Source organism: Neolamprologus multifasciatus, chromosome 17 (genome assembly GCF_963576455.1).
Source record: "Neolamprologus multifasciatus chromosome 17, fNeoMul1.2, whole genome shotgun sequence".
Taxonomy (NCBI): Eukaryota; Metazoa; Chordata; class Actinopteri; order Cichliformes; family Cichlidae; genus Neolamprologus; species Neolamprologus multifasciatus.
In genome coordinates, this window is record NC_140455.1 from 12,884,537 (window position 1) to 12,906,532 (window position 21,996).

Below are 21,996 nucleotides of genomic sequence, written 5' to 3' on the forward strand. Positions count from 1 at the left end.
TAAAATAACAGAGGCTCTGACTCATTTTATCGCTCTGGATGACCAGCCAATGCCGGCTGTGGAAAACATAGGATTGCATCGTCTTCTCAGCATACTTGAGCTGCAATATGAAATTCCCAACCGCCCATACATCAGAGAGATAATGGTGCCAAAACTTTCTGAAGAGGTAAAGACAAGCAGTGTGTGCGCGATGTCAGGCCTCGGTTTAACGGCACAGTGGACTGATGATCCACGGGCAGATGAGGAGTTTATTCGTCAATGCCAAATACTTTCGTTATTTTGTTTGTTTGTAATTTAAAAGTTTATTTTATTCTCAAACCTAATTTGCATTTATTTTATTCCAAACAAAAGTGTTTATTTATTATTCTGAAAGCTCGAGACAGTGCCAATAGTTTAGCGATATTTTGTTAAATTGCAATGTGGAGACTCTGCAATAATTTAACAGAAGTGCTTATTTTTCACTTGAAATTTTTTTGTGGTCATTTATATTAAGATTTAATTTTTTATCGGCAGAGAATAAAATAAAACCTGTCTTCCAATTCATTGCATTTGTGTGTGTGTGTGTGTGTGTGTGGTAGAAGTATCGGTTTTTGTACTCTGTATCGGCAAGTACTCAGATCCAAGTATCGGTATCGTATCGGTTTGAAAAAATTGGTATCGTTGCATCCCTAATTATCAGGAAACCAAATATCTGTCAGCATATGTGTAGAGAAAATAGATCAATGAGCGTGATACACCCAATTAAAGAGCAAACAAGCAAACAAAAAAAAAAAAAAAAAAAACCCAAGAGGCTCTGAAAAAGATATGCCATACATTTTGTTTTAGTTTATAAATTCTGTTTTTGAATCTGTTTGGCAAACTGATGTGGAAATCTTTTACTTTCACCAAATCATTTCACTGAGTGGATAAGTTCTACTTCATGCTGAGCAAAACTGGGAAGTGCACATTTCTTTCAGTGTGGACATCTTGATGGATGGCTTAACACTTTGTTCAGTTTGTGATGTGGATGTCACAACCTGTTATCACGTGAACTGTTTGTGATTGGGAAAACAGGTTTAACCCAGAGATAACTGGGAGTTTAAGTCCACCTTAATATTTCATATTGCTGATCGCATCTAGTGGTCAGATTCTTTTCTCACACTAGGTGGTGCTACACATGCCATAAAAATGATAACATTTTAAATATAGTTTTACAAACTGTTAAATGTTGGAAGGTTTTTAGAGCAGGCCTCCATGGTGTAAATTATCCTTAATAGATTAACCTTAAATTAACTTTAATGTAGTGTTTCATGTCGACTTTATTAAAAATATTTATACACATGTTAAAGAGATTAACTGCATTTCATCAATCTGTGTAACAGTGTAAAGAAATCAAAGAGCTAAAGATTCTTTAATTATGCTAGTATGCTGGGGTATTTTAAAACCTTTCATTTTTCATTATAACTTCAATCCTTTTATTGTTTCTCTCCTGATTGCAGCTGGAGCCCTTCAGTGTCAAAGCTGCACAGATAAGTTGTGTTCAAGCACAGCACTACTTCCATGTTCTTCAGACACCATGTGTGTCACAGCTACTATTTTAGGTAATCTTCTCTTCATATTATGTGATAAACTTCAGTAAATTTCAATGACTTTGAAATTATGTGTACTTTCCATCAACATTCATAAAATACACTTTGAATTTGCAGCTACTTCATCTGGAATTACGGCAACACAAATCTACAAGGCATGTGCATCTTCCTCCCTGTGTCCAGCTACGGGCTCTCAGACATTTTCAGTTGACCTGGGTGTTCAAAGTGCTCTTGCATCTGCCACGTGCTGCAACACAGATAACTGCAACTCAGCAACTCTGGCTGGTAAGTACAAATCTATAAGTGTTTTATTAAAGACACAATACGAAACAATATTCTGATATTTGCTGAAATGTTCTCAGTTCTGAAATGAAATGATGCTCTTTTCTTTTACAGCTCCTGCTCCTCAGTCAAGTAATGGCCGACTATGTAACGTTTGTTCCACCCCTCTGTGCGACACTCCATTACAGTGTCAGGGAGTGGAGGACCAATGCTTTCAATCAATGAGTGAGTCTTCATCATGTATACTTTAACAAAGATCATCTTTAAATTGGCTTTTATACCTAAAATAAATTCAAAAACACATTTTTTTATACATTTTTTGGTTAGAGTTCACATGTCAACATGAAAGATTCTGAACATCAAATTAACCTCATGCATTATCAGTGTTGCGCACAACAGTTAGAGAGCACAAAAAAGGCTAACTGTAAAACTGCTGTCTGAGTTTCAAGTTTTATTGTCATGTACATATAAACAGTGTAGCCACATTTACCCGTAGTGAAATTCTTTGGCTCGTGCTCCTCAGCTTTATATGAACATATATAAGTCTGCAGTTATATTTAAAAAGAAAATAACCACAACAACAGCAATGATTATAATAATGATAATAATAAAGATAACAAATAACAAAAAACTAAAGTATTAATATTAAGAGAATTTGAGACAGTTGTTCAGAATTTACAGTTTCGTATTTAGAGTTGTGCAAAAAGTATGCAGTGAGGATATAAAGTGGCAGTGTGTAAAGTCTAGTAATTGTAGGGAGTGTGTAATGGTCAGAATCAGAATCAGAATCTTTATTGTCATTGTCACAGGTACAATGAAATTAAAAATGGTTCCCAATCAATGCATCACCCCTAACAATATCAAAATATAAATAAAACAATAAAATTCAATAATAAAATAAATAGAATACTTAAAGTACTAATAAGAGGTATCAACAAACATTCACATACATTCCCACATACATGCTTCAGTCAGCGCATAGATTAAAACAAGAGTGGTGTGATGGACATTTTTTTGTAGCAGTATTCAGATGTGTTATTGCAGTTGGATAAAAGCTGTTTGAGTCTATTAGTCCTTACACTGATTGCTCTGTACCGTCTGCCTGAGGGCAACAGTTCAAACAGGGAGTGGCCAGGATGTGAGGTATCTTTTATGATGTTTTGGGCTTTTTTAAGACAGCGGGTGTAGATCTTCCAGTGTGGGGAGAGGGCAGCCAGTGATCTTTTGGGCGGTGTTAATGGTCCCTTGGAGTGCTTTCCTCTGAGCCACTGTGCAGCTAGTGTATCAGATGCATATGCAATAGGTTCGAACACTCTCAATGGTGGCTCTGTAGAAGGACACCAGCAATCTCTGTATGATGTTATTCCTCCTGAGAATTCTCAGGAAGTACAGTTTCTGTTGGGCCTTTCACAGCAGCTCGGAGGTGTTCATGCTCCAGGAAAGGTTCTCCTCTATGTTGACTCCCAGGAAGCGGAAGCTTGCCACCCTTTCTACACAGTCCCCATTAACAAATAGTGGTTGGGTCTCTGTCTTTTTCCTTCTGAAGTATATTATGAGTTCTTTGGTTTTTGAAGTGTTGAGGAGGAGGTTATTGGCCGTACACCATGACGACAGCTGGTGTAAGAATGTCAGCAGTTCAAAAGCCTGATGGCTTGTGGGTAAAAACTATCCCTGTGTCTGCTAGTGCGGTTCTGAATGCTCCTGAACCATCTGCCGGACAGCAGGAGTGTGAAAAGGCTGGGGTGCTTGGGATCAGAGTATCCGCTTCCTCATGCAGGGCTATCTATTTAGATCCTACAAAGCATGCAGCTCAGTCCTGGTGATGCGCTGTGCTGATCTCCCCACCCTCAGCAGAGCTTTGCGGTCGGGAGTGTTACATCTGCCATACCAGGTGGTGATGCAGCTGGTCAGAATACTTTCAATGGTGCATCAGTAGAAGTTGGTAAGTATTCTGGAGTTCATGCCAAATCTTCTCAGGCGCCGGAGGAAGAAGAGCCGCTGTCTTGCTGCTTTTGTGATCACACCAACATGGTGTGACCAACTCAGATCCTTGCAAATGTAGATGCCTAGGAATCTGAAGAAGCTGACTCTCTCCACCTCTGCTCCTTCGATGTGAATGGGCGTGTGCCTTCTTCTCTGTAGTCTCCTGTAATCCACAATGAGCTCCTTGGTTTTGCTGACGTTAAGCAGGAGGTTGTTGTCATGGCACCATGATGTCAGGGCTCTCACCCCTGCCCTGTATGCTTTCTCATCTCCATCAGAAATGCAACCAATGATGGTAGAGTCTGCAAATTTGATGATGGTGTTGGAGCTGTGTGTTGGTGAACAGGGTGTAAGCAGGGGGCTAAGCACGCATCCCTGGGAGGCACCTGTGCTGAGTGTGAGTGTGGATTAGGTGATGCTGCTGATCCGAACCACCTGAGGTCTGTCTGTCAGGAAGTCCAGGATCCAGCTGCACAGGGAGGAGCTGATGTTCAGATCACGGAGTTTCACGATGAGTCTGGAGGGTATGATGGTGTTGAAGGCAGAGCTATAGTCTATGAACAGCATCCGCACATATGTGTTTTTCTGGTCCAAGTGCGAGAGGGCAGTGTGGAATGCAATTGCTATTGTGTCGTCTGTAGATCTGTTTGGCCTGTAGGCAAACTGGAGGGGATCGAGTGAAGCAGGGAGTAAAGGTGTGATGTGAGCTTTAACTATGCGCTCAAAACACTCACGTATTGGATGTGAGTGCTACTGGGTGATAGTTATTTAGGCAGCTCACATTAGTTTTCCTTGGGACAGGGATGATGGTGGTCCTCTTAAAACATTTTGGGACAACAGACTGGAGCAGGGAAAGAGCAGGGAAAGGTAAATGTGTCTGAACTGGTAAATATGACTTGGTGGAAAAATTAAATTGGGGGCTTTATTAAAGTAGAAGACAACAATAAATGTATCAGTTTTTTTTTTTACCATTTACCATGACTTATGACTTAGCAAAAGGCACTAAACCAACATAATAATGAATATTACTGGTGTAAGATTCTTATTTTATCATATGTTATCCTATCCCTATAATCGAACTGTGTGAATCATTATACTGCTGTAAGCCACACCCTACTCCATATTATAGAGAGTATAATTAGTATTTAGTTTTAATTTGCATTATACCTCTGGATTAAGAAATTGTGAAAATCATTAGATTTATTAGATATGTCTATATTATCCTGTACTGTTGATTTACTGTGAATGAGTTACACTGTTTCATTTCATGTCATACTGCTGAGTTAAGAAGAGAATATTGTGTGCAGAGGGCCTTGTTTTCTGATAGTTGAGGAGACAGACCACATTCCACAGAAGTTCTACCCCCAGCTTTCTCTATGTCAGAAAGACAGGGAGCCAAGGTCATAACACAGGCTCACTGAGAGTTAGAGGGTATGTAAGTTTAGGCTTTTTACGACTAGGTGGGGGTCAACAGAGGCTATAAAAGCTTTGGGTAACGCTCCACCATTTTGAGATTTGCTGTGCCCCTCTGCATGCATGTCTCCCCATCCGGATGGTTTGTGCTCATAAAGTGTTGAATTGTATGGAATAAAAGATTGTTGATTGAGCATTTATACACCGAGTATTGTCCTTCCTTCAGCCCAAAGAATAAAAGAATTGGGAGGATTTAACACCTGATATCAGCAAACTCATTTTTAAGATGTCTTAACTAATGCTTTAAATATGATATGTCATGACAATAAACATTTTTCATCTGCAGTGACCGACGGCACCAACACTTTCCCAGCTAACGGATGTGCATCTACAAACCTGTGTGCAGCTGCCTCAAGCTTGAAATCTCTACCTTTCATGCAGAGTGTTGGTAACATAACAACAGGACCAATCTGTAGTTCACCCTTGACCACTGCTGCACCAACCACAACCACAGCCAACCCAACCACAACAGCTGCTCCAACCACAACAACAACTTCTGCTCCAACCACTACAACTGCAGCTCCAACCACAACAACTGCTGCTCCAACCACTACAACTGCTGCTCCAACCACAACAACTGCTGCTCCAACCACAACAACAGCTGCTCCAACCACAACCACAGCTGCTCCAACCACAACAACTGCTGCTCCAACCACAACAACAGCTGCTCCAACCACAACAACTGCTGCTCCAACCACAACAACAGTTGCTCCAACCACAACAACAGTTGCTCCAACCACTACAACGGCTTCTCCAACCACAACAACAGCTGCTCCAACCACAACAACAGCTGCTCCAACCACAACAACTGCTGCTCCAACCACAACAACAGTTGCTCAAACAACAACCACAGCTGCTCCAACCACAACAACAGCTGCTCCAACCACAACAACTGCTGCTCCAACCACAACAACAGTTGCTCCAACCACTGTCCTTTGGGCACTCTCCAGCACAGGTAACTGCTCTTTTTCTTGTCATTCAGGATTTAATTTAAACATTTAAAGTCTAAATTTTACAATAAAAGAAAAAGAAAACCTTAAAGTTTATTTTATATAGATATTAAATGTCATTTTCCAAGAACATCCAAACAGTTTACAAGATTAGGTAACTACATGAGCATCACACCACAAACATAACTAAGTTTCCTCTCAAAGCATTATCAGTAGGGATGCACCGATACCGATACTGGTATCGGGTATCGGGGCCGATACTGTAAAATATGTGTGTACTCATACTCATAAAAGTTAACCGATACCATGAACCGATACCAACTTATTTCATTAATCAGAGGGTGGCTTGTCATCTCTGTTGTAGATTTTTAGATTGGCCACTAGGGGGACATCCTGCGCTAAACAGGCACAGGGTTAGGCGAGTGAGACTGGCGGCTCCAGATAAAAAAGAGAAACTGGAGGCTGCTGTAGCTAGGCTAAACAAAATGTCAGCAGTGTGGACCGGAACAGCCAACTTTAACTCAGGTTTTGGAAAAGCGATGAAAAATGTCAAGAGAAAATCCACGGGCAGTTAAAATAACAGAGGCTCTGACTCATTTTATCGCTCTGGATGACCAGCCAATGCCGGCTGTGGAAAACATAGGATTGCATCGTCTTCTCAGCATACTTGAGCTGCAATATGAAATTCCCAACCGCCCATACATCAGAGAGATAATGGTGCCAAAACTTTCTGAAGAGGTAAAGACAAGCAGTGTGTGCGCGATGTCAGGCCTCGGTTTAACGGCACAGTGGACTGATGATCCACGGGCAGATGAGGAGTTTATTCGTCAATGCCAAATACTTTCGTTATTTTGTTTGTTTGTAATTTAAAAGTTTATTTTATTCTCAAACCTAATTTGCATTTATTTTATTCCAAACAAAAGTGTTTATTTATTATTCTGAAAGCTCGAGACAGTGCCAATAGTTTAGCGATATTTTGTTAAATTGCAATGTGGAGACTCTGCAATAATTTAACAGAAGTGCTTATTTTTCACTTGAAATTTTTTTGTGGTCATTTATATTAAGATTTAATTTTTTATCGGCAGAGAATAAAATAAAACCTGTCTTCCAATTCATTGCATTTGTGTGTGTGTGTGTGTGTGTGTGTGGTAGAAGTATCGGTTTTTGTACTCTGTATCGGCAAGTACTCAGATCCAAGTATCGGTATCGTATCGGTTTGAAAAAATTGGTATCGTTGCATCCCTAATTATCAGGAAACCAAATATCTGTCAGCATATGTGTAGAGAAAATAGATCAATGAGCGTGATACACCCAATTAAAGAGCAAACAAGCAAACAAAAAAAAACAAAAAAAAAAAACCCAAGAGGCTCTGAAAAAGATATGCCATACATTTTGTTTTAGTTTATAAATTCTGTTTTTGAATCTGTTTGGCAAACTGATGTGGAAATCTTTTACTTTCACCAAATCATTTCACTGAGTGGATAAGTTCTACTTCATGCTGAGCAAAACTGGGAAGTGCACATTTCTTTCAGTGTGGACATCTTGATGGATGGCTTAACACTTTGTTCAGTTTGTGATGTGGATGTCACAACCTGTTATCACGTGAACTGTTTGTGATTGGGAAAACAGGTTTAACCCAGAGATAACTGGGAGTTTAAGTCCACCTTAATATTTCATATTGCTGATCGCATCTAGTGGTCAGATTCTTTTCTCACACTAGGTGGTGCTACACATGCCATAAAAATGATAACATTTTAAATATAGTTTTACAAACTGTTAAATGTTGGAAGGTTTTTAGAGCAGGCCTCCATGGTGTAAATTATCCTTAATAGATTAACCTTAAATTAACTTTAATGTAGTGTTTCATGTCGACTTTATTAAAAATATTTATACACATGTTAAAGAGATTAACTGCATTTCATCAATCTGTGTAACAGTGTAAAGAAATCAAAGAGCTAAAGATTCTTTAATTATGCTAGTATGCTGGGGTATTTTAAAACCTTTCATTTTTCATTATAACTTCAATCCTTTTATTGTTTCTCTCCTGATTGCAGCTGGAGCCCTTCAGTGTCAAAGCTGCACAGATAAGTTGTGTTCAAGCACAGCACTACTTCCATGTTCTTCAGACACCATGTGTGTCACAGCTACTATTTTAGGTAATCTTCTCTTCATATTATGTGATAAACTTCAGTAAATTTAAATGACTTTGAAATTATGTGTACTTTCCATCAACATTCATAAAATACACTTTGAATTTGCAGCTACTTCATCTGGAATTACGGCAACACAAATCTACAAGGCATGTGCATCTTCCTCCCTGTGTCCAGCTACGGGCTCTCAGACATTTTCAGTTGACCTGGGTGTTCAAAGTGCTCTTGCATCTGCCACGTGCTGCAACACAGATAACTGCAACTCAGCAACTCTGGCTGGTAAGTACAAATCTATAAGTGTTTTATTAAAGACACAATACGAAACAATATTCTGATATTTGCTGAAATGTTCTCAGTTCTGAAATGAAATGATGCTCTTTTCTTTTACAGCTCCTGCTCCTCAGTCAAGTAATGGCCGACTATGTAACGTTTGTTCCACCCCTCTGTGCGACACTCCATTACAGTGTCAGGGAGTGGAGGACCAATGCTTTCAATCAATGAGTGAGTCTTCATCATGTATACTTTAACAAAGATCATCTTTAAATTGGCTTTTATACCTAAAATAAATTCAAAAACACATTTTTTTATACATTTTTTGGTTAGAGTTCACATGTCAACATGAAAGATTCTGAACATCAAATTAACCTCATGCATTATCAGTGTTGCGCACAACAGTTAGAGAGCACAAAAAAGGCTAACTGTAAAACTGCTGTCTGAGTTTCAAGTTTTATTGTCATGTACATATAAACAGTGTAGCCACATTTACCCGTAGTGAAATTCTTTGGCTCGTGCTCCTCAGCTTTATATGAACATATATAAGTCTGCAGTTATATTTAAAAAGAAAATAACCACAACAACAGCAATGATTATAATAATGATAATAATAAAGATAACAAATAACAAAAAACTAAAGTATTAATATTAAGAGAATTTGAGACAGTTGTTCAGAATTTACAGTTTCGTATTTAGAGTTGTGCAAAAAGTATGCAGTGAGGATATAAAGTGGCAGTGTGTAAAGTCTAGTAATTGTAGGGAGTGTGTAATGGTCAGAATCAGAATCAGAATCTTTATTGTCATTGTCACAGGTACAATGAAATTAAAAATGGTTCCCAATCAATGCATCACCCCTAACAATATCAAAATATAAATAAAACAATAAAATTCAATAATAAAATAAATAGAATACTTAAAGTACTAATAAGAGGTATCAACAAACATTCACATACATTCCCACATACATGCTTCAGTCAGCGCATAGATTAAAACAAGAGTGGTGTGATGGACACTTTTTTGTAGCAGTATTCAGATGTGTTATTGCAGTTGGATAAAAGCTGTTTGAGTCTATTAGTCCTTACACTGATTGCTCTGTACCGTCTGCCTGAGGGCAACAGTTCAAACAGGGAGTGGCCAGGATGTGAGGTATCTTTTATGATGTTTTGGGCTTTTTTAAGACAGCGGGTGTAGATCTTCCAGTGTGGGGAGAGGGCAGCCAGTGTTCTTTTGGGCGGTGTTAATGGTCCCTTGGAGTGCTTTCCTCTGAGCCACTGTGCAGCTAGTGTATCAGATGCATATGCAATAGGTTCGAACACTCTCAATGGTGGCTCTGTAGAAGGACACCAGCAATCTCTGTATGATGTTATTCCTCCTGAGAATTCTCAGGAAGTACAGTTTCTGTTGGGCCTTTCACAGCAGCTCGGAGGTGTTCATGCTCCAGGAAAGGTTCTCCTCTATGTTGACTCCCAGGAAGCGGAAGCTTGCCACCCTTTCTACACAGTCCCCATTAACAAATAGTGGTTGGGTCTCTGCCTTTTTCCTTCTGAAGTATATTATGAGTTCTTTGGTTTTTAAAGTGTTGAGGAGGAGGTTATTGGCCGTACACCATGACGACAGCTGGTGTAAGAGTGTCAGCAGTTCAAAAGCCTGATGGCTTGTGGGTAAAAACTATCCCTGTGTCTGCTAGTGCAGTTCTGAATGCTCCTGAACCATCTGCCGGACAGCAGGAGTGTGAAAAGGCTGGGGTGCTTGGGATCAGAGTATCCGCTTCCTCATGCAGGGCTATCTATTTAGATCCTGCAAAGCATGCAGCTCAGTCCTGGTGATGCGCTGTGCTGATCTCCCCACCCTCAGCAGAGCTTTGCGGTCGGGAGTGTTACATCTGCCATACCAGGTGGTGATGCAGCTGGTCAGAATACTTTCAATGGTGCATCAGTAGAAGTTGGTAAGTATTCTGGAGTTCATGCCAAATCTTCTCAGGCGCCGGAGGAAGAAGAGCCGCTGTCTTGCTGCTTTTGTGATCACACCAACATGGTGTGACCAACTCAGATCCTTGCAAATGTAGATGCCTAGGAATCTGAAGAAGCTGACTCTCTCCACCTCTGCTCCTTCGATGTGAATGGGCGTGTGCCTTCTTCTCTGTAGTCTCCTGTAATCCACAATGAGCTCCTTGGTTTTGCTGACGTTAAGCAGGAGGTTGTTGTCATGGCACCATGATGTCAGGGCTCTCACCCCTGCCCTGTATGCTTTCTCATCTCCATCAGAAATGCAGCCAATGATGGTAGAGTCTGCAAATTTGATGATGGTGTTGGAGCTGTGTGTTGGTGAACAGGGTGTAAGCAGGGGGCTAAGCACGCATCCCTGGGAGGCACCTGTGCTGAGTGTGAGTGTGGATTAGGTGATGCTGCTGATCCGAACCACCTGAGGTCTGTCTGTCAGGAAGTCCAGGATCCAGCTGCACAGGGAGGAGCTGATGTTCAGATCACGGAGTTTCACGATGAGTCTTGATGGTATGATGGTGTTGAAGGCAGAGCTATAGTCTATGAACAGCATCCGCACATATATGTTTTTCTGGTCCAAGTGCGAGAGGGCAGTGTGGAATGCAATTGCTATTGTGTCGTCTGTAGATCTGTTTGGCCTGTAGGCAAACTGGAGGGGATCGAGTGAAGCAGGGAGTAAAGGTGTGATGTGAGCTTTAACTATGCGCTCAAAACACTCACGTATTGGATGTGAGTGCTACTGGGTGATAGTTATTTAGGCAGCTCACATTAGTTTTCCTTGGGACAGGGATGATGGTGGTCCTCTTAAAACATTTTGGGACAACAGACTGGAGCAGGGAAAGAGCAGGGAAAGGTAAATGTGTGTCTGAACTGGTAAATATGACTTGGTGGAAAAATTAAATTGGGGGCTTTATTAAAGTAGAAGACAACAATAAATGTATCAGTTTTTTTTTACCATTTACCATGACTTATGACTTAGCAAAAGGCACTAAACCAACATAATAATGAATATTACTGGTGTAAGATTCTTATTTTATCATATGTTATCCTATCCCTATAATCGAACTGTGTGAATCATTATACTGCTGTAAGCCACACCCTACTCCATATTATAGAGAGTATAATTAGTATTTAGTTTTAATTTGCATTATACCTCTGGATTAAGAAATTGTGAAAATCATTAGATTTATTAGATATGTCTATATTATCCTATACTGTTGATTTACTGTGAATGAGTTACACTGTTTCATTTCATGTCATACTGCTGAGTTAAGAAGAGAATATTGTGTGCAGAGGGCCTTGTTTTCTGATAGTTGAGGAGACAGACCACATTCCACAGAAGTTCTACCCCCAGCTTTCTCTATGTCAGAAAGACAGGGAGCCAAGGTCATAACACAGGCTCACTGAGAGTTAGAGGGTATGTAAGTTTAGGCTTTTTACGACTAGGTGGGGGTCAACAGAGGCTATAAAAGCTTTGGGTAACGCTCCACCATTTTGAGATTTGCTGTGCCCCTCTGCATGCATGTCTCCCCATCCGGATGGTTTGTGCTCATAAAGTGTTGAATTGTATGGAATAAAAGATTGTTGATTGAGCATTTATACACCGAGTATTGTCCTTCCTTCAGCCCAAAGAATAAAAGAATTGGGAGGATTTAACACCTGATATCAGCAAACTCATTTTTAAGATGTCTTAACTAATGCTTTAAATATGATATGTCATGACAATAAACATTTTTCATCTGCAGTGACCGACGGCACCAACACTTTCACAGCTAACGGATGTGCATCTACAAACCTGTGTGCAGCTGCCTCAAGCTTGAAAGCTCTACCTTTCATGCAGAGCGTTGGTAACATAACAACAGGACCAATCTGTAATTCACCCTTGACCACTGCTGCACCAACCACAACCACAGCCAACCCAACCACTACAACTGCAGCTCCAACCACAACAACTGCTGCTCCAACCACTACAACTGCTGCTCCAACCACAACAACAGCTGCTCCAACCACAACAACTGCTGCTCCAAACACAACCACAGCTGCTCCAACAACAACAACTGCTGCTCCAACTACAACAACAGTTGCTCCAACCACAACAACTGCTGCTCCAACAATAACCACAGCTGCTCCAACCACAACAACAACTGCTGCTCCAACAACAACAACTGCTGCTCCAACAACAACTGCTGCCCCAACCACAACAACAGTTGCTCCAACAACAACAGCAGCTGCTCCAACAACAACAACTGCTGCTCCAACCACAACAACAACAGCTGCTCCAACCACAACAACAGTTGCTCCAACAACAGTTGCTCCAACCACAACCACAGCCGCTACAACCACAACAACTGTGGCTCCAACCACTACAACAGCTGCTCCAACCACAACAACCGCTGTTCCAACTACAACAACAGTTGCTCCAACCACTAAAACTGCTGCTCCAACAATAACCACAGCTGCTCCAACAACAACAACAGTTGCTCCTACCACTACAACTGCTGCTCCATCCGCAACAACAGCTGCTCCAACAACAACAACAGCTGCTCCAACGACGACAACACCTGCTCCAACAACAACCACAGCTGTTCCAACCACAACAACAGTTGCTCCAACAACAACAACTGCTGCTCCAACTACAACAACAGTTGCTCCAACCACAACAACTGCTGCTCCAACAATAACCACAGCTGCTCCAACAACAACAACAGTTGCTCCTACCACTACATCTGCTGCTCCAACAACAACCACAGCCGCTACAACCACAACAACTGCTGCTCCAACCACAACAGCAGCTGCTCCAACGACAACAACAGCTGCTCCAACCACAACAACAGTTGCTCCAACAACAACAACTGCTGCTCCAACCACAACAACAGCTGCTCCAACAACAACAACAGCTGCTCCAACCACAACAACAGCTGCTCCAACCACAACAACTGCTGCTCAAACAACAGTTGCTCAAACCACTACAACTGCTGCTCCAACAACAACAACAGCTGCTCAAACCACAACAACTGCTGCTCCAACCGCAACAACAGCTGCTCCAACCACAACAACTGTGGCACCAACCACAACAATAGCCGCTCAAACCACAACAACAGCCAATCCAACCACAACAACAGCTGCTCCAACAACAACAACAGTTGCTTCAACCACTACAACTGCTGCTCCAACAACAACAACTGCTGCTCCAACAACAACTGCTGCCCCAACCACAACAACAGTTGCTCCAACAACAACAGCAGCTGCTCCAACAACAACCACTGCAGGTCCAACCACAACAACTTCTGCTCCAACGACAACAACAGCAGCTCGAACCACAACAGCAGCTGCTCCAACCACAACAGCAGCTGCCGCTCCAACCACAACAATAGCAGCCGCTCCAACCACAACAACTGCTGCTCCATCAACAACAACTGCTGCTGCTCCATCAACAACTTCTGCTGCTCCAACAACAACTGCTGCTCCAACCACAACAACAGCAGCCGCCGCTCCAACCACAACAACAGCAGCCGCTCCAACCACAACAACAGCAGCTGCTCCAACAACAACAGCCGCTAAAACCACAACAGCAGCCGCTCCAACCACAACAACTGCTGCTCTTACAACAACAACTGCTGCTGCTCCATCAACAACTTCTGCTGCTCCAACAACAACTGCTGCTCCAACCACAACAACAGCAGCCGCTCCAACCACAACAACAGCAGCTGCCCCAACCACAACAGCAGCAGTTGCTCCAACCACAACAGCAGCAGCCGCTCTAACCACAACAGCAGCAGCCGCCGCTCCAACCACAACAACAGCAGCCGCTCCAACCACAACAACTGCTGCTCCAACAACAACAGCCGCTAAAACCACAACAGCAGCCGCTCCAACCACAACAACTGCTGCTCTTACAACAACAACTGCTGCTGCTCCATCAACAACTTCTGCTGCTCCAACAGCAGCCGCCGCTCCAACCACAACAACAGCAGCCGCTCCAACCACAACAACTGCTGCTCCAACAACAACAGCCGCTAAAACCACAACAGCAGCCGCTCCAACCACAACAACTGCTGCTCTTACAACAACAACTGCTGCTGCTCCATCAACAACTTCTGCTGCTCCAACAACAACTGCTGCTCCAACCACAACAGCAGCAGCCGCTCCAACCACAACAGCAGCAGCCGCCGCTCCAACCACAACAACAGCAGCCGCTCCAACCACAACAACTGCTGCTCCAACAACAACAGCCGCTAAAACCACAACAGCAGCCGCTCCAACCACAACAACTGCTGCTATTACAACAACAACTGCTGCTGCTCCATCAACAACTTCTGCTGCTCCAACAGCAGCCGCCGCTCCAACCACAACAACAGCAGCCGCTCCAACCACAACAACTGCTGCTCCAACAACAACAGCCGCTAAAACCACAACAGCAGCCGCTCCAACCACAACAACTGCTGCTCTTACAACAACAACTGCTGCTGCTCCATCAACAACTTCTGCTGCTCCAACAACAACTGCTGCTCCAACCACAACAACAGCAGCCGCTCCAACCACAACAACAGCAGCTGCCCCAACCACAACAGCAGCAGTTGCTCCAACCACAACAGCAGCAGCCGCTCTAACCACAACAGCAGCAGCTGCCCCAACCACAACAGCAGCAGTTGCTCAAACCACAACAACAGCAGCCGCTCCAACCACAACTGCTGCTCCAACAACAACAGCCGCTAAAACCACAACAGCAGCCACTCCAACCACAACAGCAGCCGCTCCAACCACAACAGCAGCCGCTGCTCCAACCACAACAGCAGCAGCCGCTCCAACCACAACAACTGCTGCTCCAACAACAACAGCCGCTAAAACCACAACAGCAGCCGCTCCAACCACAACAGCAGCCGCTCCAACAACAACAGCAGCCGCCGCTCCAACCACAACAGCAGCAGCCTCTCCAACCACAACAACTGCTGCTCTTACAACAACAACTGCTGCTGCTCCATCAACAACTTCTGCTGCTCCAACAACAACTGCTGCTCCAACCACAACAACAGCAGCCGCTCCAACCACAACAGCAGCAGCCGCTCCAACCACATCAGCAGCAGCTGCCCCAACCACAACAGCAGCAGTTGCTCAAACCACAACAACAGCAGCCGCTCCAACCACAACAACTGCTGCTCCAACAACAACAGCCGCTAAAACCACAACAGCAGCCGCTCCAACCACAACAGCAGCAGCCGCTCCAACCACAACAGCAGCCGCTCCAACCACAACAGCAGCCGCCGCTCCAACCACAACAGCAGCAGCCGCTCCAACCACAACAACTGCTGCTCTTACAACAACAACTGCTGCTGCTCCATCAACAACTTCTGCTGCTCCAACAACAACTGCTGCTCCAACCACAACAACAGCAGCCGCTCCAACCACAACAACAGCAGCCGCTCCAACCACAACAACAGCAGCTGCCCCAACCACAACAGCAGCAGTTGCTCAAACCACAACAACAGCAGCCGCTCCAACCACAACAACTGCTGCTCCAACAACAACAACAGCCGCTCCAACAACAACAACTGCTGCTACAACAACAATAACTGCAGCTCCACCACCACCAACAGCTGCTCCAACTATGACAACAGCTGCAACAACAACCACGAAAAAACCTACAACAGCTATGTCATCCACAACGACAAAAAGTCACGCATCTTCGGTCAGAATGAATGTAATCCCTCTATTACTGGCACCCTTTGTCTTTACCATCTATTAAATGGTAAATCATGGATGGAAACCCCATAAAAACACTAAAACTGTGAAAGGAAGATTTTTTTTTTTTATGTTACTGTTTACTTCTTCTTTTCCTGTTTAGTTGGGATTTAAGCTTCATTCACTTCAGATGTAAGTAAAAGGGTCTGGGTAAACCTTAGCATGGATAACTATTTAACAAACAATTACCCTTGTGACTTATAAAGTGTAATATCTATTTAATATTTACCCACAAATATATTTATCTATTTATTAAACTCATTATGCAAATGTCTTGAAAAATGTAATAGTGTGCAATAGTAGGAACAGAAATATACATACAGAAATAGACAACCAAACTAGTTACTTGGGATTTTTGTTATATGTAATTCAATGACAGCATTTCTAAAACTAGTCACTGTATATACACCAAAAAAAAAAAGCCGAAGGATTACAACTATGACCATGATAAAGTTTTCAACACACAGTATGATGGGGTTTGTTTTTTTGCTTTGGAAATATCCCATTGATGGCAAGGGGAATAAAGAAAGCTATGGCAGTATATTTGTTTTGTATAATGTTATGATTGTCCCGACTGTCACTTATTTTCTTGAATTTTCTCAATCATATTGATGGTAACACATGGCCCCACTTTTAACATTTATAAAATTACAGAATATATTAACCATATGTTATTTAAGATGAGATACTCTGGTTTCCCCTGAATGTAGACTTTTACTCTCTTCACCCTAATAAAACTATTAATGCAACGAATTGTTTTTCTACATGAATTACCGTACCTATAAGATATTTCAAAGTTTCTTTAATGAAATTATATATTTCACACTATTCAACAATATTTCATTATTAAGAAAGTTAATGTTTTTTGCTAGCTTTTCTAACTGCTAGTACATTTCCCTAATAGATATACAAATTTTGATAATTTAAAAGGAAGGGGGATGTGTTGAATTATATATTCTTTTTAAACGAATGTAATCTCTGTTTCTAGTTATCAGGTTTCAATTATGTTGTCCTCGGATCTTTAGTGGTTCTAACAGGCACTAACTATTTGTTTCTTTTTATAATGTCTAAAGGGTTTGGAGTGGTTGATAAGAAATAAGCTTCCTAAATGTGTATCGATCACACATAGTAGTACATATCATGTCACAAGAACCAAAATTAATTGTTGTAATGGAAGTAATAACTAATATGAATTTAGGCAGGTTTGCAACCAAGCAGAAAAGTCTTTAAACATCCCAGATAATAAATATGAAATCACCACACTTGGAGAATGTTCATTTAGCTTTTTTTTACTTCAGAATTTGAATGGCTTTCCCCTTTTTAAAATTAAGTACAGAAAACTTTATGTAATGTTACGATATAAATATATATTCTTAATGCTTATTTTCTGATTATATTGTCTTTTGGAAACAACTAGGTCAGAGGGTGACAGGTCGATCTGGCAACAGACTTTAGAAAGGGGAAGTAAAGAAAGGAGAAGTTTAGTGCAGAGCTGCACAGGAAACCAGACACAAAAAAAGAGGAACTAAGTAAACGGTGTGTCGGTGTGACGTAGTGCAGAAATATATATATATATATATGGATTTAGCTGCAGAAAATTCAGACCTGAGCATGTGTGTTCCGTCTCCATTTCCAGAAATGTAAAATAAAGATTATTTTTTTGAGCTCTACCACTCTGAGTTCAGTCTTTCTCTTTCGCCAAAAGAATTGAAAAGAACGTGATTTAATAGTAATCATTTGATAATTTAAACATTATGGAAACCAAAAAGGAGACTCCGCTGGAGGGAGGTCAGCAGCTGATGGATGGATGGCTTCGACAAAGAAAAGGTCATTAGCAATAGGCCACAAAGGAGGTGGAACTCTTCTGAATCTGGAGAAGGAAAATTCAGTGATGCAAGCTCTGACAAAGTGTCTGGTGACTTAGGGGCAGACTCCCTAAAAACATTCATAGAACATACAATTTAATATTAGTAGCTTCTGAAAGGTGTGAGGGACCTAAAACACAGAAAAAAAAAATACAATCCTGTCTTTGTGTTTGAAAGGCAAGCACAATCATAGCCCGTCTCATTTGCTGTCATTTTATTAACTGTTATTTTTAACTGCAATTTTTGTTTTATGTTATTTTAAACCAGTAGTTTTGTAAATGAATCACATTTCACCACCCCATCACAAGGGGTTTGTGTGGCAGGGGGCTTTTGGCAGGGGGCTATGTTGGAAGGGGGCTTTTGCCCCCGTGGTAGGGTCTCCCATGGCAAATTGGCCCTGGGTAAGGGACCAGACAAAGAGCGATTCAGAAAACCCCTATGAGAAGACCATTGAGGTGACCGTTCACCCTACCCAGGATATGGTTTCAACACTACTTCTTAGCCAACAGGCTTCAGTTTATCTCAGGATGGCTAAAACATACCTTCTTAGATGACACAATATGGGATCAACAGAAAAAGATTATTAGAATATCAACTAATTAAATCATAGTAAAAAAAGAAATATAAACCTGGTCAAGTTGAATTACAAACACCACTAAGTGTGGTACAATTTCTTGCTCTTATAACCCCCAAATTACTGTCCAAACTATACAGAATGTTTTCTAAAACATCAATGAATCAATATCACTTCCCATTGCAAAATGGGAAGCGAATTTATCAGTCAACTTAGACCAAAACCTCTGGTCTTATGTAACGCGGTAAAGGACCAGGGCTCCTGACTGCAGCTTCATAGATAATGAGCTATCAGAAGTAGCTTCGGCTACGGAGCCTAGTGTGTGAATAAAACACAGGAAACAGAAATGGAGCTCAAACAATATATATATATTATGTATGTTATGGTCAACGCAAAATATATAGACAGGTGTAAAAAAACAAAATACATACATACAAAAAAAAACAAAAAAACACCACACCCAGCAAGCCCCTGCGGGCGGTTTATCCTTCAAGCTCAGGTCCTCTACCAGAGGCCTGGGAGCTTGAGGGTCCTGCGCAGTATCTTAGCTGTTCCCAGGACTGCGCTCTTCTGGACAGAGATCTCCGATGTTATTTCCGGGATCTGCTGGAGCCACTCGCCTAGCTTGGGAGTCACCGCACCTAGTGCTCCGATTACCACGGGGACCACCGATACCTTCACCCTCCACATCCTCTCAAGCTCTTCTCTGAGCCCTTGGTATTTCTCCAGCTTCTCGTGTTCCTTCTTCCTGATATTGCTGTCATTCGGAACCGAATCGATCACTACGGCCATCTTCTTCTGTTTGTCTACTACCACTATGTCCGGTTGGTTAGCCACCACCATTTTGTCCGTCTGTATCTGGAAGTCCCACAGGATCTTAGCTCGGTCATTCTCCACCACCCTTGGGGGCATTTCCCATTTTGACCTCGGGACTTCCAGGTTATACTCGGCACAGATGTTCCTGTACACTATGCCGGCCACTTGGTTATGGCGTTCCATGTATGCCTTGCCTGCTAGCATCTTGCACCCTGCTATTATGTGCTGGATTGTCTCTGGGGCATCTTTACACAGCCTGCACCTGGGGTCTTGCCTGGTGTGATAGACCCCAGCCTCTATGGATCTTGTACTCAGAGCTTGTTCTTGTGCTGCCATGATTAGTGCCTCTGTGCTATCTTTCAGTCCAGCTTTGCCCAGCCACTGGTAGGATTTCTGGATATACAGAAATCCTACGGTATGTACGGTGGTACATACCGTGCAGGGGCCTGTCCTTCCATGATGGTTCCTCGTCTCCCTCCTCTTTCTTGGGTTTCTGCTGCCTGAGGTATTCACTGAGCACGCTGTCAGTTGGGGCCATCTTCGTGATGTATTCTTGGATGTTCGTTGTCTCATCCTGGACTGTGGTGCTGACACTCACCAGTCCCCGGCCCCCTTCCTTCCGCTTAGCGTACAGCCTCAGGGTGCTGGACTTGGGGTGAAACCCTCCATGCATGGTAAGGAGCTTTCTTGTCTTTATGTCAGTGGCTTCTATCTTCTCCTTTGGCCAGCCTATTATCCCAGCAGGGTACCTGATCACGGGCAGGGCGTACGTGTTGATGGCCCGGATCTTGTTCTTACCGTTCAACTGACTCCTCAGGACTTGCCTGACCCTCTGCAGGTACTTGGTGGTTGCAGCTTTCCTAGCGGCCTCTTCATGGTTCCCATTCGCCTGCGGGATCCCCAGGTACTTGTAACTGTCCTCTACGTCTGCAATGTTGCCTTCTGGTAGTTCAATCCCCTCAGTTCTGACTACCTTCCCTCTCTTTGTTACCATCCGACTAAACTTCTCCAGCCCGAACGACATTCCAATGTCATTGCTGTATAGCCTGGTAGTGTGGATCAGTGAATCGATGTCTTGTTCACTCTTGGCATACAGCTTGATGTCATCCATGTACAGGAGGTGGCTGACAACTGCTCCGTTCCGTAGTCGGTATCCGTAGCCAGTCTTGTTAATGATCTCACTGAGGGGGTTCAGGCCTATGCAGAACAGCAGTGGGGACAGAAGCAGTGGGGACAGAGCATCTCCTTGGTAGATCCCGCACTTGATGGTGACTTGTGCTATGGGCTTGGAGTTGGCCTCTAGTGTTGTACGCCACATCCCCATTGAGTTCCTGATGAAGGCTCTTAGGGTCCCATTGATCTTGTACAATTCTAGGCATTCTAGTATCCAGCTGTGGGGCATTGAGTCATAGGCCTTCTTGTAATCAATCCAGGCAGTGCACAGGTTGGTTAGTCTGGTCTTGCAGTCTCGGCTGACTGTTCTGTCTACCAGTAGCTGGTGTTTTGCGCCTCTGGTATTCTTGCCAATTCCTTTCTGTGCCCCGCTCATGTATTGACCCATGTGCCTGTTCATCTTAGCCGATATGATGCCTGACAGGAGCTTCCATGTAGTACTGAGGCAGGTTATTGGTTGGTAGTTCGAGGGGACTGGTCCCTTCTTGGGGTCCTTGGGGATCAGGACCGTCCGACCTTCGGTTAGCCATTCCGGGTGTCCCTCGTTAACTAGCAGCTGGTTCATTTGTGCTGCCAGACGCTCGTGGAGTGCAGTCAGCTTCTTTAGCCAGTAGGCGTGAACCATGTCGGGCCCTGGTGCTGTCCAACTCTTCATACTGGAGACCCTTTCTTGGATATCTGCCACTGTGATGGTTACTGGACCTTGTTCAGGGAGGTCGCTATGGTCTGCCCTCAGATCCACTAGCCACTGAGCATTGCCGTTATGGGTTGTGTCCTTCTCCCATATGCTCTTCCAGTATTGCTCCGTCTCCAGCCTTGGTGGTGCTGTTCTCTTATTATTGTTCCCTTGCCACTGAGAGTACACCTTTGCTGGTTCTGTGGAGAACAGCTGGTTTATTCTCCTGGTGTCCTTATTCTCCTGGTGTCCTCTCTCTGGTGTACCTCCTCAAGCGGCTGGCCAAGGCTGTGAGTCTTTGCTTGGCAGTTTCCAAGGCCTCAGGTATGGACAGCTTGCTGTATTTCTTATGCACCTTCGTTGTCGCACCTTTCTGCAACTCCGTTAGTTGGCTAACCTCCCTCCGTGCTACTTTGATCTTGCCCTCTACCTCCTTACCCTCCTTCTCCATGGAGGGTACTGCCCCTTGTGGCT

The 21,996-nt window shown here is 43.0% G+C and overlaps 1 protein-coding gene and 1 long non-coding RNA gene across 2 annotated transcripts in view; one reads left to right on the forward strand and one right to left on the reverse strand.

Moving 5' to 3' along the window:
* LOC146499035 (uncharacterized) overlaps positions 1 to 21,996 on the reverse strand; it is a 96,853-nt gene that overhangs the window by 73,423 nt on the left and 1,434 nt on the right. The gene's annotated exons all lie outside the window — the stretch shown is intronic.
* On the forward strand, positions 894 to 17,529 carry LOC146499042 (uncharacterized). Its single transcript, XM_085138256.1, has 9 exons — positions 894 to 1,580; positions 1,686 to 1,853; positions 1,965 to 2,075; positions 5,593 to 6,292; positions 8,201 to 8,412; positions 8,518 to 8,685; positions 8,797 to 8,907; positions 12,425 to 14,436; positions 14,521 to 17,529. Exons 1-9 carry the CDS (start codon positions 1,397 to 1,399, stop codon positions 16,420 to 16,422), a joined length of 5,568 nt encoding a protein of 1,855 aa, XP_084994382.1. The 5' UTR covers positions 894 to 1,396; the 3' UTR covers positions 16,423 to 17,529.